Consider the following 15836-nt stretch of genomic DNA (forward strand, 5'->3'; position numbering starts at 1 on the left):
TTCCCAGTTGGGTCCTAACTTACCCCAAGCTGGGTTCTTAGAGGTACCCACAACTTTTCTTAGTACGAGATCACCAGGTGCAAGTGGCCTTAGCCTCACGTGGGCGTTGTAACCCCGTTTTAGCTTCTGTTGATAATAAGCCATCTGGACCATCGCTGCCTCGCGCCGTTCCTCAAGCAAATCTAGGCCTTTTTCCAGGAGTCCATTGTTATTCTCAGGGCTAAAGGAGTTGGTCTTTAGGGTGGGAAAACCAGATTCCAGAGGTATCACCGCCTCGGCTCCATAAGTCATAGAGAATGGAGTTTCTCCAGTGGACCTGCGCGGTGTGGTCCGATACGTCCACAGAACATGAGAGAGCTCTTCTACCCATCTGCCTTTCACATCATCCAACCTTTTCTTTAGCCCACTGACAATGACTTTGTTAACGGCCTCGACCTGCCCATTTCCTCGAGGATAAGCTGGGGTGGAATACCTATTTATAATACCGATGTCACCACAATACTTCCTAAAGGCCTTGCTGTCGAACTGAACACCATTGTCTGAGATGAGTGTGTGTGGTATACCGAATCTGGTAACGATGTTTTTCCAGACAAACTTCTTGGAGTCAATATCTCTTATATTTGCTAAGGGCTCGGCCTCAACCCATTTAGTGAAATAGTCTGTTCCCACAAGAAGCCATCTTTTATTGCCAGCAGCTCTCGGAAATGGCCCTACAATGTCCAAGCCCCATTGTGCGAAAGGCCAAGGGCTGGATAGAGGGTTAAGAACCCCTCCAGGTTGGTGAATATTAGGGGCGAACCTCTGACACTGATCACATTTCCTGGCATAGTCTTGGGCCTCTCTTTGCATATTGGGCCACCAATAACCCTGAGTCAGAGCTCTGTGGGCCAAGGATCTTCCCCCAGTGTGGCTGCCACAAATCCTTTCATGCAATTCTTCTAGAAGCCCTTCCGTTAAATCAGGGTGTACACACAACAAGTACGGTCCTGAAAAGGATCGTTTGTACAGTTTTTGATCCTCGGACAGCCAGAAACGTGGTGCCTTTCGGCATATCTTATCTGCTTCGGATTTGTCCTCAGGAAGGACATCATTCTTAAGAAAAGATACGACCGGGTCGATCCAACTAGGTCCAGGCCTTATTAGATGGATGCGGGGTGCGTCAGCAATGACAACAGAGGGTTTCAGTAAATCCTCAACGAGGATAACCCTAGGTAAACCTTGAGCCGAGGTAGTTGCCAGCGTGGCTAAGGAGTCTGCATGGGTGTTCCTGCTCCGAGAGATATGGGTTAAGACGAAGGAACCAAACTCAGTTTGCTGACGTTTGATCTGGGCCAGATATTCCTGCATCCTTGGATCCCTAGCCTCCATGGTCCCCGTGACCTGGCCGACCACTAGTTGAGAGTCCGAGAAGACATGGACTTCCTTACCACCCATTTTACGTACCATCTGCATGCCTACCAAGACCGCTTCATACTCGGCCTCATTGTTAGTAGCTGAGAAGGCCAATCTTAAAGATTTTTCAAAGACAATTCCTTCAGGGGACCTTAGAACGAGTCCAATACCAGACCCTTTCTGATTAGCAGCCCCATCCACATACACTTCCCAAATCGGAGGCATGGCAGCTGTAATCACACCAACTGATTTTTCATCCATGTGTGCTTCTTTTAGAGTTTCTTCCGGTAATGGCTCGGCAAATTCCGCCACCAAGTCAGCGAGGACCTGGCCCTTCACCGAGGTGCGAGGCTTATACTTAACATCAAAAGCCCCCAGGATGGTCCCCCACTTTGCCACCCTTCCTGAGTAGTCGGCGCTACGCAGCACTGCCTTAAGGGGCAATTGGGTCAGAACAACCACGGTGTGGGACTGAAAATAATGGGAAAGCTTTCGGGTGGCATGGACCACGGCCAGGAGCGCTTTCTCTAAGGGTTGATAACGCACCTCGGCATCACCCAAAGATTTACTAACGTAATATACCGGTCTTTGCACACCATTATCATCTCTTATCAGGACCAGGCTAACCGCGTGGACGGCCACTGCCAGATAAGCAAACAAAATCTCATGCGCCTCGGGACGAGACAGAATGGGTGGCCGGGAAAGATATTGCTTGAGCTGTTGAAAAGCTAACTCGCAGTCCTTGGTCCATTGAAACCCTTTCCACTTATTCAGCAGTTGGAAGAAAGGACGACACCGGTCAGCTGACCGGGATATGAACCTGTTCAAAGCAGCAATCATTCCTGTCAACCTTTGAATTTCTTTTGGGTTCCGAGGAGGCTGCAAGTCCTGAATGGCCTTAACCTGCACTGGATTTACCTCTATGCCTCTATGAGTGATCATGTATCCCAAGAACTTTCCAGACCCCACGCCGAAAGAACATTTTGAGGCGTTGAGGTGCAACTTGTACCTTCTCAGTATCTGAAAAGTGTCGGCCAAATCTTTCACATGTGAGGGTATTGTTTTGCTTTTCACCACCATATCGTCAACGTATACTTCAATAGTTTTCCCCATTTGCTGTTCGAACATTCTGGTCATCATCCTTTGATAAGTAGCCCCAGCATTCTTCAGACCAAACGGCATGACCTTATAATGGTAATTCCCCGTCGGTGTAATGAATGCAGTCTTCTCCTGATCCTCTAGTGCTAAGGGAATCTGGTGATAACCCTGGAAGGCGTCTAAGAAACTCATCCAAGGATGCCCGACAGTGGCATCCACCAGTTGATCAATACGTGGCATTGGGAACGAATCTTTGGGACAGGCCTTGTTCAGATCAGTAAAGTCCACACATACCCTCCACGTTCCATTTTTCTTTTTAACGACGACTGTATGGGCTAACCACTCAGGGTAGAAAACTTCTTTGATAGCCCCAGCCCTTTTGAGTTTAAGCACCTCTTCCTTCACAGCCTCGGAATGTTCCCTGGAAGATCGCCGAGGTGGCTGCCTTCTCGGAATGATAGCCGGGTTGACATTTAGGTGATGACAAATGAAGCCCGGATCCAGGCCTAGAGCTTCATAAGGATCCCACGCAAAAACATCAACATTATCCTTCAAGAACTCTAACAACTCCATTTTCTCTTGGTGTGGCAAAAGTACACCGACTTGGAAGAATCTCTCCGGGTCATCGGCCACTGGAAACTTCTCTAATCCCTCGCACTGTGTCTCATCTCCTGTCACCACTCCAGATGAATCAGGAGCCGTTAACTGCTATAAATCCTTGTTGATCAAAGCCGAAGACTCGGCTTCTGTCTGATGCAGCACTGCAGCCGATATGCACTGCCTGGCTATTGATTGGCTGCCGAGGATTTCCTCAACACATTCCCCCGAGGGGAATTTAACTTTAACATGTAAGGTAGAGGAGACGGCTCCAAGCGCATGCAGCCAAGGCCTGGCAAGGATGGCCGTGTATGGAGAGTACGCATCAACCACGATGAAGTCCACCTCCACCGCTTCTGAGCCGGACTGAACGGGCAAACGGATCTGTCCCTTCGGCACAACGGCTCTCCCTTCAAAGCTTATAAGTGGCGAGTCATAAGGAGTAAGGTCTTCCAACTTCAACCTTAAACCCTTAAATAGATCAGGGTACATGATATCTGCACCGCTGCCCTGATCTATCATCACCCTTCTCACGTCATAGTTCCCAATCCTGAGGGTGACCACAAGAGCATCGTCATGGGGCTGGATAGTCCCTATCTTATCCTCCTCGGAGAAACCTAGGACGGGTAAGGTGCCCTTCATCCTCTTCGGCCTACTACCCACATCCTTGACTTGAGGATGGGAAACTGCCATCACCCTAGTGGGACCTGAGCCGGTCCTGCCAGGGGCAGCGAAGATAACATTAATTGTTCCCAAGGCTGGCCGAGATGTATTGTTCCTCTGGTTGTTTGAACCGACTTGACTGACTTGCCCAGTGGGCTGACACAAGTGCTGCTTCAACTTTCCCTCACTGACGAGCTGCTCTAGATGGTTCCACAGGGTCCGACAGTTCTCAGTAGTGTGGCCTACATCCTGATGGTACTGACAAAAGAGATTTTGGTTTCTTTTCGCAGGGTCCCCTGCCATCTTGCCTGGCCATCTGAAGAAAGGCTCTTTACGAACTTTCTCTAGTAACTGATGCACCGGTTCTCGGAACACGCATTTACAACGAGGTGCCGCCGAGCCGGATTGCCCGAAGTAATCCCTCCTCGGCTTGTTGTTGTGGTATCTATCTGACCTGAAATCCCTTCTCTCCTGCGAGATAACCTTTTCCTTCCCCTTCCCTTGCTGCTGGTCTTCTTCTACCCTCTTGTACTCATCAATACGATCCATAAGGCGGCGTACACTGCGGACGGGCTTTTTCGTCAAAGACTTTCTTAGGTCGTGGTCAGTAGGGAGACCTACCTTAAAGGTATTAAGCGCCACCTCATCAAAGTCACCATCTATCTCGTTAAACATCTCCCAGTATCGGTCGGAGTATGCTTTCAGTGTCTCCCCTTCCTTCATGGCCATGGATAGCAGCGAATCCAATGGCCGAGGGACTCTGCTACACGTAATGAACCGCGAAGCGAATGCCCTAGTCAGCTCCCCAAACGAGCCTACGGACCCAGATTTGAGACCGTTAAACCATCTCATAGCCACAGGTCCCAAGCTGGAGGGGAAAACTTTACACATCAGAGTCTCATTGTGAGAGTGCACCGCCATCCTCTGGTTGAAGTGACTCACGTGTTCCACCGGATCAGTCCGGCCATTATAAATGGTGAAGGTGGGTTGGATGAACCTCCTGGGAAGCTTCCCCCTCTCAATCCTCCGCGAAAACGGAGATTTAGAGAGTTGGTGCAACGCCCTACTCATAGTATCGTTGCCTAAGCCCCTAGAACGAAGCTTCTTACGTCTACGGGTTGGCTGGTCGCCCTCCTCACCGGAGGACGTTACACTGGTGGGGGAGCGCGACCTTGAGCCGTAGCCAACTCCCCTATCCTTCTCCGAAGAAGAACTAGACGAGGATGGTGAAAACTTGCGTTTAGCACGACGTAATTTCCTCTTCAAACGATTGATTTCCCTCTGTATGGATTTAGATCCCTCCTCGTGGGTGGTGCTACCCCCGCCATGAGTATGGCTAGCGCCAGGGTATTCTGTATGGACACTCCCTTCACGATCCCTTCGACGTTCAAGACGTTCGAAATGGTCTTCCGGTTGTGATCCCTGTGACTCTGCATGGTGAGAGCCTAAGCCTGCCATAATATTCCTACCTCTTCTAGACTAGATTTCCCACAGACGGCGCCAATTGTAAGTGCACAATTGCACCTGGCCCCAAGAACAGTTACGGGCTCAGGCCCAATGAGCCTTAAACAATATAATTTGTAGAGTGTGAGCTTGAAACCCAGGTTAGAAGTGTTTGAGGATTAAATGGCAAGCCAAAGATTATAAGCACTTAAAAAACAACAAAGAATACTATAAGTCAATCTGCTCGGACGTAAGCCGAGAACTGTTCTTATATTATTTCTCTCTCTTTTTCTCTTTCCTTTAGGTTACAAAGAGGGGGGGAGGTCCCCTTTTCTGTCTTAGATTGCTCTTTAAATACTATTCTTTTGAATACTTTGTACACGTGTTGCCTCACCTCACCCTTAGCTTAGATATTTCTTTTCTCAGTGCCTTTGAATAGTAACCAAAAGTTTCTCTTCCACTGTTCAGGTGTCACTTCCCCATAAATGCGGCCAGGGTGCTAGGTGCAGGGTCTTTAATGTGGAGGTGGCAGCCTTTATCTTTGACATTTCTTCAACACCGGTGCTTCTGGGGCATTCTAGGGTTTACCCCTTTTAACCATTGGCCTTAACCGTGTCATCCCCTAATCTTTACTACGAAATCCCGAGTTCTTCGGTGTCCATCCGAGGGTAAGTTCACCCTCGGCTGGATCCTCGGATCCTCGGCGTATGGGCCGACCCATAGTACTAACAAATTCTAAACCCAGGAGCAGGTCGACCTTCCTTAACACGGCCCAAAAGGCCCACATTCTCATCAAGATCTTTTTGCCCCCACAATATCTAAAAATTGAATATTAGAAAATTACATACCAATTCAATATCTTAATCTATCAAATATACATTAGAAAATATTAGACCGTTCATTTACATATAGCTTCAACAAAGTACCAATCCATAAAGAGGGAAGAACCATCTGAATGAAAATGACAATAATGTAAACAATAAGAAAGTTAACCATTGATAGAATCTAACGTTAACAGTTTATCTTAAGAAAATCATAGTAACAATATCTTTATCCTCTACATATTTTCACCGAGTAAAGAAACAAAGTCTTAAGTCTTAACTAATTACAAATATGTATCAAAAACTAATTACAAATATATTTGAAATTAAAGAGAGAATACTAAAAACATTTTACATTGAAAGGAGAAAATTTGCGTTTTTTCCCCATCATTCTTGAGTGATGATTAATTCAAACCTAAAAATAGAGCATGCAAATCAAATGTGAAATCAAAAGGAAAAGAAATACTAAGAGATTTGAAGAGAGATTGCTAATTGTATTCTAGCCTTACCATTGCCTTAGTCTAATTTTTTTTTTTTTTTCCCTATTGTTGAATGGTTAATAACTAAAGGTAATTAATGTTTCGGTTCAAAGAGTTGAAAAGCCAACGTAGAGTTATGTAAAAATTAATGGGATGGCTGAATTAAAATTAAAATTCCTTTTATTTCATGTCAATTAACCATGGAGAGGTTTATCAAATTAAAAAAAAAAAAACCATGGAGAGAATCAAATTAAATTCTGTTTTTAAAAAAAATAAAAAAGAAATGAAAAAAGGAAATTAATCTCTTTTTTATAATAGAGAAAATCAGAGATGTGGGATGGTTGAAGAATTAAATAAAAATAGAAACTCAAATTAATGTCTTAATAAAGAGAAAATGGAAACTCAAATAAATGTCTTGAGAGAGATAAGCTTTCAATATGGGTTTCAATAGGACTTTGAACTACCCAATACGTTTATGGAATTTTAGCCAAAATAATAACATTTATGGGAGATTTGGCAATGTTCATTGTCACTTTTTTTAATGTGTGTGTGTGTTTAGGACATTTTTAGAAGGCAGTATACCACCGCACATACCCTTGGTGTAGTGGTCACTTCACAAATATAAGTGTTTGTGGAGTGTGGAAAGCAAGAGTCGAGGTTCAAGGCTCCAAGAGAGAGTTTCACACATATATACACTTAAATTAGGCTAGTTTATTTTTTTATTTTTTAATACAAGATAAAAATTCTTGTCTCTAAAAAAAATAAAGACAGTCTATTTTTTGTGCTCGTAGGTAGTCTTTTTTTTCTTTTAATTAGTCATTAATTTTTTTGGCTTTTCAATATATATACTGTATGGGGTATACCCATCATTTTAGTAGCAGTTTTTTTTTTTTTTTTAATTTATAATTAGGCATTTAAGACTCCAATTATTGTGTTTTTTTTTTTTTTGCATGTATATTATTAATTAAAGTATTTTAAAAAAAAATAGTTGAATAGTCTTTGGAAGGGAAATGGTTGGCAAAATTAAAAGGTGAATGGAAAATTAAGAATTAATAGTCATAAATAAGAATAAAAACATGATCATAAATATCATATTTAAAAAATGCATTTACTTCATTCAAAAAATTTAAATACATGCCACATGTCCAGCATCATGACCACCATATTGACATGTACAAATAATCTTTGACATGTGGCATTGTTTTTCCATATAATGTCAATAAAAGTAAGAAGTTGCCACATGTCATTATGATATACTTTAAAAAGAAACAGATAGCATTGTAGTGTATATGCACCAATTTTGGGATCTAACTTTTATAGGGTCATGCTAACCTAAGCGCATTGATTAAGAATCCATTTTAAAAAAGTTGACATCACTTTTATAGAAAATGAAAAAACTGTCAAAATATTAATTACTTTTTTTTTTCTTTTCCTATAAAAACTTTCTTTAAATAAATTATTAACCAATATCTTAAGAGCATTCGTTAGCATTTCCCACTTTTATATTATACTAGATAATTTCTCATGCGATGTGCGGATACTTGGTGATTCGAGTTTAAAATAATTTTTTTTAAGACCCATATATTATAATCATTTTGTTATATAATATTTATGATGTTTCCCATAATATTTTTGAATGCTTTAAAACTTAATTTTCTTAATTCATATTTTATAAGTTTTTCTTACCCTAGAAGTAGTTTCCAACTACTGAGTGGGTTTTCTTTACTAATCTATATATATAGAAGTCATTTAGAAATTTATAGGAGTCTATACCATATTATAAATTTAATATTTAAAATAATAAAATAAAATCTAGTTAAAAGATAGACTTTATTTCTAAAACCGAACATTTTATGAAGGTGTGGATAGCACTTTATGAAGGTATCCTGAGTTATATACATGATAGTTGATCAATCAGACTCACCTAATTCAAGTAAAAAAAAAAAAAAAAAACCTAACCGGTCCTCTCTCTCCCTCTCTCTCTCTCTCCACCAATTTCCCCACCTTAGCCTCTCCACCACTGCCATATCAAACATTGTTGTATAGCTCAACCAATTAGACAACCACCACTACAACCACCAATAAAACCAACACCACTTAGCATTTCCTCCCTTCACTCCTCTTGCCGCCACCACCACAACCACAAGGATGTTGGTAAAAAGTACAAACTTATCTAGTTCGTAAAAATCATGAATATCACTAAGAGTAAGGGGCACAAAAACCCGAGAGAGAATATATTTCTTGTTTAAGTATGTTGACTTGTGTTGGACTTGAATTGGTTTAGTATCCTATTTCACTAGACCCGTAAAGATCATGACATATGTCCAAAAGTGGACACGTGTCATGATCTCGACGAGTTCAGTACAACTAGACACTAGACTTAAGCCTTACCCACTTGTGTTAGGCTAGTTTGACATGACTCAAGACCATGTTTTTAAAAACCAGACCATACCAGCCGGTTCGATCAATGCAATTAAGAATCAGGCACCAATCCGGTCCCAAGAAGATCCCAAAAACCAATGAAAACTGGCCAAAACTAGGTTAAACCGAAAACCAAAGGCAAAATGATTTTGCCCAATCCGATTTTTTAAACCATAATCAGGACACTTGTCATCTTCATAAGGTGCCATCTAACTCAATTTAGAAGAATTCTTATAAATTAGATTGCAGATAAATTTTTTCCATAGACATCTTTTGCCGTAGGTTCACATAATATTATTTTGTTTTTACCATTTTTTTTTTCTAAATTCAATTATTCTTATAAGTTTTTGAGAATATTTTTTGGATAATTTTTTTTGAAAGCTATTTTCTGGATAATTTTAATTTGCTATTACAAAACATAAGTTTTTCCTTACACGTGACTCTATATTTAATACAAAAAATTTTATTTAATTTTTAATATACATTTAATACTTAATTTTTTTATAGAACCTATACTTCAAAAAAAAAATTTATTTTTCCTAAATACATATCATTATTGATTAAACTTTTCATCACATAATTTAATATATATATATATATATATATAATTTAGGAGTCTCACACATGCTTGCCTAGAGATTTATTTATTCAATAATTCTCTTCATTCATTTTTGAGGTAAAATAATTGGATTGCAATCCAATACGGTATTTAGGACTAGTGCACACATGAGAATGAGACAGGAGAATCATACGTGGGCAGAGATTAGTCAAAGCCATATGTGTCCCCAAAATCTCACAACACAACACTTCCTCAATCCAGTGAATCCACTGATAGTGATATATTATATTGGACTGGGCCCCTACTTGGAAACCAGTCTGAATAATACTATATTATAATAAGCTTTACGCCGTCAAAAAAATTCAAAGGTTTGACTTTGAGCCTGAGTCTGAGTCTGAGTGTGTCAACCTAGCCCAGCCCGATACCACCAAAAACCCTAACAGAGGTTTTATTCTCACTTGTTACATCATACATATACACTCTTCAGTTACGCACTCATTGCTTATTTCTGTCTCTGTGAGAGACCAAACAGGTTTGTACTTTGTAGTTTTTTCATTACTCTCGCTGTACTTAGCTTTAGATCATTGCTTTTTGTTTTTTTGTTTTTTTCAAAACTCTGTTATAGTTTGTGATGTGGATTGAGTTTGATCATTCATAATGTTAAATTTCATCTTTTCACATCTGGGTTTTGTTTGTGATCATATGTTTATCTCTATATGTCTGTGTACAGCTTTTTAAAGACTCGTCTTTTTTTTTTTAAGGTACAGTTATATTTCAAACAACTTTTTATCAAATATACACTGTTTTTAATGTTCGTTTGATCATTCTTTATGTTAAATTTCATCTTTTTATATGTGGGTTTTATCTGTGTTATGTTTATCTCTCAGTCTGTGAACATCTTTTTAAAGACTCGCTTCTTTTAGGTACAATTACACTTCAAACAACTTATATAAAATAAATTATGTTTGTAATGTTTGTTTGATCATTTATTATGTTAAATCTCATCTTTTCAATATTTATGGGTTTTGTTTATGTAATGTTTATCTGTGTGTGTGTGTATTTTCCATTAACTTTTGAGCTAATTTGCTTATGTAGAGCTTTCTAAAGACTTGCTTTTTTTAGGTACAATTATTCTTTAAGCGTCTTTTAGCAAATAAACAAATAAGCTACATCCAATATATCTGCGGGTGCGTGTGCTGTGAATTTTAATTTTGAGTGAAAAACAATATTTTAATGTTAGTGTAGAAATATTGTATTTTCGCCATTTATGGCTTATTGTGGCAACACAAAGTTTTGATGAAATCAGTAATAGTATGTGAGACTCTGTACTATTGGAAAATTGTTCTAGGTATAAAGGTTTTCTGTAAATTCATTGTGGTGAAACAATTTTTTGAAATCTTTATAGTGCTCTAGGTATAGTGTTTGCTTTACAGGTTCACTACAGACTACAGTAGTAGTATGTATATAATGTGGTGATAGTATGTTATAGGTAGATTGCTTGCTTTCAACCATCAAGTTGGTGTAGTGAAGTTTGTCTTGGTAGATATCTATTGTAGTGTATTGGATGAACAAATTTGCTAATTTGAATATGACTTATTTTCTTTTTGTTATGGGCAGGAGTATCTTGATAAATTAGAGGAACACATTCGTTCAGATTCAAACAGTTTGTGTCATTTAAAGACTAGTCAAGATGGTAAGCTTTTTTGCCTCTATTAAGTTCATTGGGTTGCTGCGGTTTTGGTGCTTGTGATCTTAAAAGAGAAATGTCTTTGCTATGTGCAGGTGAAGTTTACAGCTGACGAGCTTCGAAGAATTATGGATTATAAGCACAACATTCGTAATATGTCTGTTATTGCGCATGTTGATCATGGTATGTGATCTGTTTGCCTTTGGATCTTTATTATGGTGTATTTTATCTCAGATGGTGCATTATATTAGTGTTGGATGGTCATATTAAAGTAAGAGCAGATTGTAAATAGTGTGGCAATTAAAATTGTATAGTTGATGAGGAGTAATCTTGCAGTTGTTGACTATAGACCGCATATTTTGGTGTTTTGTCAACCCCCCTCAAGTTTGGAGTTCTGTTAAAGATGCCTGTGCTTTTATGAGCTGTTCTGATTTCGTTTCTTTCTTCCAATCATTACTTCAGATGTTTTCTGACTGCTGTGCCACTGGTCTTTTCCTACTAATATATGCTTGTCTTCAATGATTCATAATATTTCCACTTGTTTACTTTTATTATATTGTATTTGGTTGTTTTGGTTCAAATTCTGATGTTATTTGCCTTCCTTCTGCTCCCCAATTCACAGGGAAGTCTACACTTACAGATTCTCTTGTGGCTGCTGCTGGTATCATTGCTCAAGAAGTTGCTGGTGATGTCCGGATGACAGATACCCGCCAGGATGAGGCAGAAAGAGGGATTACCATAAAGTCTACTGGTATATCCCTCTTTTATGAGATGACTGATGAGTCTTTGAAGAGCTACAAGGGAGAGCGACAAGGGAATGAGTACCTTATCAATCTCATTGATTCTCCCGGGCACGTTGACTTCTCATCTGAGGTCACTGCTGCTCTTCGCATTACAGATGGTGCTCTTGTTGTGGTAGATTGTATTGAGGGTGTCTGTGTTCAAACAGAAACAGTGCTTCGACAAGCCCTTGGGGAGAGAATTAGACCTGTTTTGACTGTTAACAAGATGGACCGGTGCTTCCTTGAGCTCCAGGTTGATGGAGAGGAGGCTTACCAGACATTCCAGAGGGTTATTGAGAATGCAAATGTCATCATGGCCACATACGAAGATCCCCTCCTTGGTGATGTTCAGGTATACCCTGAGAAAGGGACAGTTGCTTTTTCTGCTGGTTTGCATGGTTGGGCGTTTACTCTAACCAATTTTGCTAAGATGTATGCCTCCAAGTTCGGAGTTGATGAGGCCAAGATGATGGAACGTCTCTGGGGTGAGAACTTCTTTGACCCTGCTACCAAAAAGTGGACAACTAAGAACACTGGCTCTCCTACCTGCAAGCGTGGTTTTGTTCTGTTCTGTTATGAACCCATCAAGCAGATAATCAACACTTGTATGAATGATGAGAAGGATAAGCTGTGGCCTATGCTAGCAAAGCTTGGTGTTACTATGAAGGGAGAAGAGAAGGACTTGATGGGGAAGGCATTGATGAAGCGTGTCATGCAGAACTGGCTCCCTGCAAGTAATGCTCTTTTGGAAATGATGATATTTCACCTGCCCTCGCCTGCCACGGCTCAAAAGTATCGCGTTGAGAACTTGTATGAGGGTCCTCTTGACGATGCTTATGCTAATGCTATTAGGAACTGTGATTCTGAGGGTCCTCTTATGCTTTATGTCTCAAAGATGATTCCTGCATCTGACAAGGGTCGGTTCTTCGCCTTTGGTCGTGTCTTCTCTGGCAAGGTCTCTACCGGTTTGAAGGTTAGAATCATGGGTCCCAACTATGTTCCCGGTGAGAAGAAGGATTTGTATGTTAAGAGTGTGCAGAGAACTGTTATTTGGATGGGGAAGAGGCAGGAAACAGTTGAGGACGTGCCTTGTGGTAACACAGTTGCCATGGTTGGTTTGGATCAATATATAACCAAGAATGCTACTTTGACAAATGAGAAGGAAGTTGATGCACACCCAATCCGTGCCATGAAGTTCTCTGTGTCACCTGTTGTGCGTGTAGCTGTTCAATGCAAGGTTGCATCTGACCTTCCCAAGCTTGTTGAAGGTCTGAAACGTTTAGCCAAATCAGATCCTATGGTTGTCTGCAGTATTGAAGAGTCTGGAGAGCACATCATAGCTGGTGCTGGGGAACTCCACCTTGAGATCTGTTTGAAGGATTTGCAGGATGACTTCATGGGTGGAGCAGAGATTACAAAGTCTGATCCTGTTGTGTCCTTCCGTGAGACAGTCCTGGAGAAGTCTTGCCGTGTTGTGATGAGCAAGTCACCCAACAAGCACAACCGTTTGTACATGGAAGCACGCCCCATGGAAGATGGGCTTGCAGAGGCCATTGATGAGGGCCGTGTTGGTCCAAGGGATGATCCTAGAGGTCGTTCCAAAATCTTGTCTGAGGAGTTTGGTTGGGACAAGGATATTGCAAAGAAGATCTGGTGTTTTGGCCCTGAGACCACTGGCCCTAATATGGTTGTTGATATGTGTAAGGGAGTCCAGTACCTCAATGAAATTAAGGATTCTGTTGTTGCTGGGTTTCAGTGGGCTTCTAAGGAAGGTGCATTGGCTGAAGAAAACATGAGAGGTATCTGTTTTGAAGTCTGTGATGTCGTGCTTCATGCTGATGCTATCCACAGAGGTGGTGGTCAGGTAATTCCTACTGCCAGGAGGGTTATATATGCTGCTCAGCTGACTGCCAAGCCCAGGCTTCTTGAGCCTGTGTACCTGGTGGAGATTCAAGCTCCTGAGCAAGCACTTGGTGGTATTTATAGTGTCCTTAACCAGAAACGTGGACATGTGTTTGAGGAATTGCAGAGGCCTGGCACACCCCTTTACAACATCAAGGCATACCTACCTGTTATTAAGTCTTTTGGATTCTCCGCAGAATTGAGAGCTGCAACTTCTGGCCAGGCTTTCCCCCAGTGTGTATTTGATCATTGGGACATGATGTCCTCTGATCCCTTGGAAGCAGGAACAGAATCTGCACGGATTTTATCAGAAATCCGCAAGAGGAAGGGCTTAAAGGAGCAGATTACCCCGCTGTCAGAGTATGAGGACAAGCTATAAAAATTCCATTTGATGATTGTCAAGTAACTTGATCTGCATGAAGAAACAATAGTTGGTGAGATTGCTCAGCATAAATTTTTCTTATTTTTCATTTGATGATTGTCACTTATCAGGCAACTTGATCTGCATGAAGAAACAATAGTGGGTGAATTGCCAACATAAATTTTCTTATTTTCTTGTAGTAGGTTTCCTATGGGTTTACTATTCATATGCCCATTCTTATACTAGTTTAGATGTCTTTAGCAAGGGCTTGAATAAACACTATACCCTTCTATATTCAGCTACATGGAATTTTTTTTTTTGAAATATTCTTCTCAGATTTGGTTGAGAATGGTGCTGCTTCTACATCTTCATGCTTCTGAGGATTACATACGGAAGAGATGGTTGTTCCAATGTTTAATAAATAGCCTAATTCATGTATTGGTATCTCTTTTTTAACTGTTATCTAATTCATGTATTGGACTGATTTCTCCAAAGCTTATAAAACAGCCTCTACGATGGCTAGAAACATTAGCTGCTAAAAGGTAGGCATGATCGAAAATCATGAGTGGTTTCCATTTTTTTCCATGCAACCTTTGATTAGTTCATTGTATTCAGTTTTTAAGAAAATGTAGTTTTGGGTATGCGGTTGAACCAATTAAATCAGTTAGTTTGGTCAAGTTTTCAACACTAGTGCTTTTGTTTGATGTGGTTTGTAAGTAAAGTGTATTTTTTTTTTATAAAAAAAAAAATTACATATGTTTTTCTAGCTCATTTGTTCACTGTGAGCATATTACTATGTTGAGTTGAGTTGAGTATGTATTGAGTTGGGACTCGTGAGGATTGGCAATGCTCAATCTGACGTGGTCAAAATTGTCTAGGATGTGAATGAGACTTGTGGTAGGAATGAATCAGTTAGTCGAATGAAACTTTAATGTGGCACTTCCACTTAACTTAGATGCTCTTCAAACGCATTAGATGCTCTTCAAACCCCACTGTCAGAGTATGATGAGGACAAGCTATGAAAAGTCTATTTGGTGATTGTGATGCATCCTGATCAGCATGAGAGCTCCTCATAAATTTTCTGAATAAGCCTGGTGCCACAACTTGTGGCACAATTTGCTGGCGAGCTGTGGTTAATGAAAAAATGATGATGAGTTCATGTGGGGACACCTGTTTACTAATCACAACTCACCACATGAGCGAGTTGTGCCACAAGTTGTGGCACTAAAACTACTCAAATTTTCTTGTTTTTTTGTTATTTTCTTGGTTCTTTTTTTCCCCTCCAAATATATTCTTAGCCTAGAGTTGTAGTCGGTTTCCTATGGGTTTAGATGCCCACTTTTATGCATTTTAGAATTTAGATGTCTTTAGCCAAGAATCTTACCGCTCAACTAACAATGCTAGAAGTTCTTTAAAAATTCATAACTTTGGTTGAGAATGATTCTACTTTTACATCTTCACATCTGACTAAGATACTGTGGGCAGCTAAATAATTTAAAGACCAAATCATTCTGATTTTAAAAAAACTGAACAGCTAAGAAACTTTTGTTGTCAGTTTAGTACCTAATATCATGATATCATCACAATTATAAAGTGGAATACAAAAAGAACAAAGTTTCTCTCCAAACTTT

The 15836-nt window shown here is 40.3% G+C and overlaps 1 protein-coding gene across 1 annotated transcript; it reads left to right on the plus strand.

The window, feature by feature from the left end:
- Positions 1 to 11255: 11255 nt before the first annotated feature.
- Positions 11256 to 14676, plus strand: LOC142607184 (elongation factor 2-like). The gene is made up of 2 exons (XM_075778610.1): positions 11256 to 11343; positions 11783 to 14676. The coding sequence occupies exons 1-2, from the start codon at positions 11289 to 11291 to the stop codon at positions 14221 to 14223; spliced, it is 2496 nt and encodes an 831-aa protein (XP_075634725.1). The 5' UTR covers positions 11256 to 11288; the 3' UTR covers positions 14224 to 14676.
- The last annotated feature ends 1160 nt before the right edge of the window (positions 14677 to 15836 follow it).

The sequence above is a fragment of the Castanea sativa genome, chromosome 8 (assembly GCF_040712315.1).
Source record: "Castanea sativa cultivar Marrone di Chiusa Pesio chromosome 8, ASM4071231v1".
Lineage (NCBI taxonomy): Eukaryota > Viridiplantae > Streptophyta > Magnoliopsida > Fagales > Fagaceae > Castanea > Castanea sativa.

Excerpts from the sequence above, each read along its gene's own strand:
- LOC142607184 (XM_075778610.1), top strand. The coding sequence starts at position 11,289 with ATGGATTATAAGCACAACATTCGTAATATGTCTGTTATTGCGCATGTT. Across the intron at positions 11,344-11,782 it reads TATTGCGCATGTTGATCATG|GGAAGTCTACACTTACAGAT; the intron begins GTATGTGATCTG and ends CCCAATTCACAG.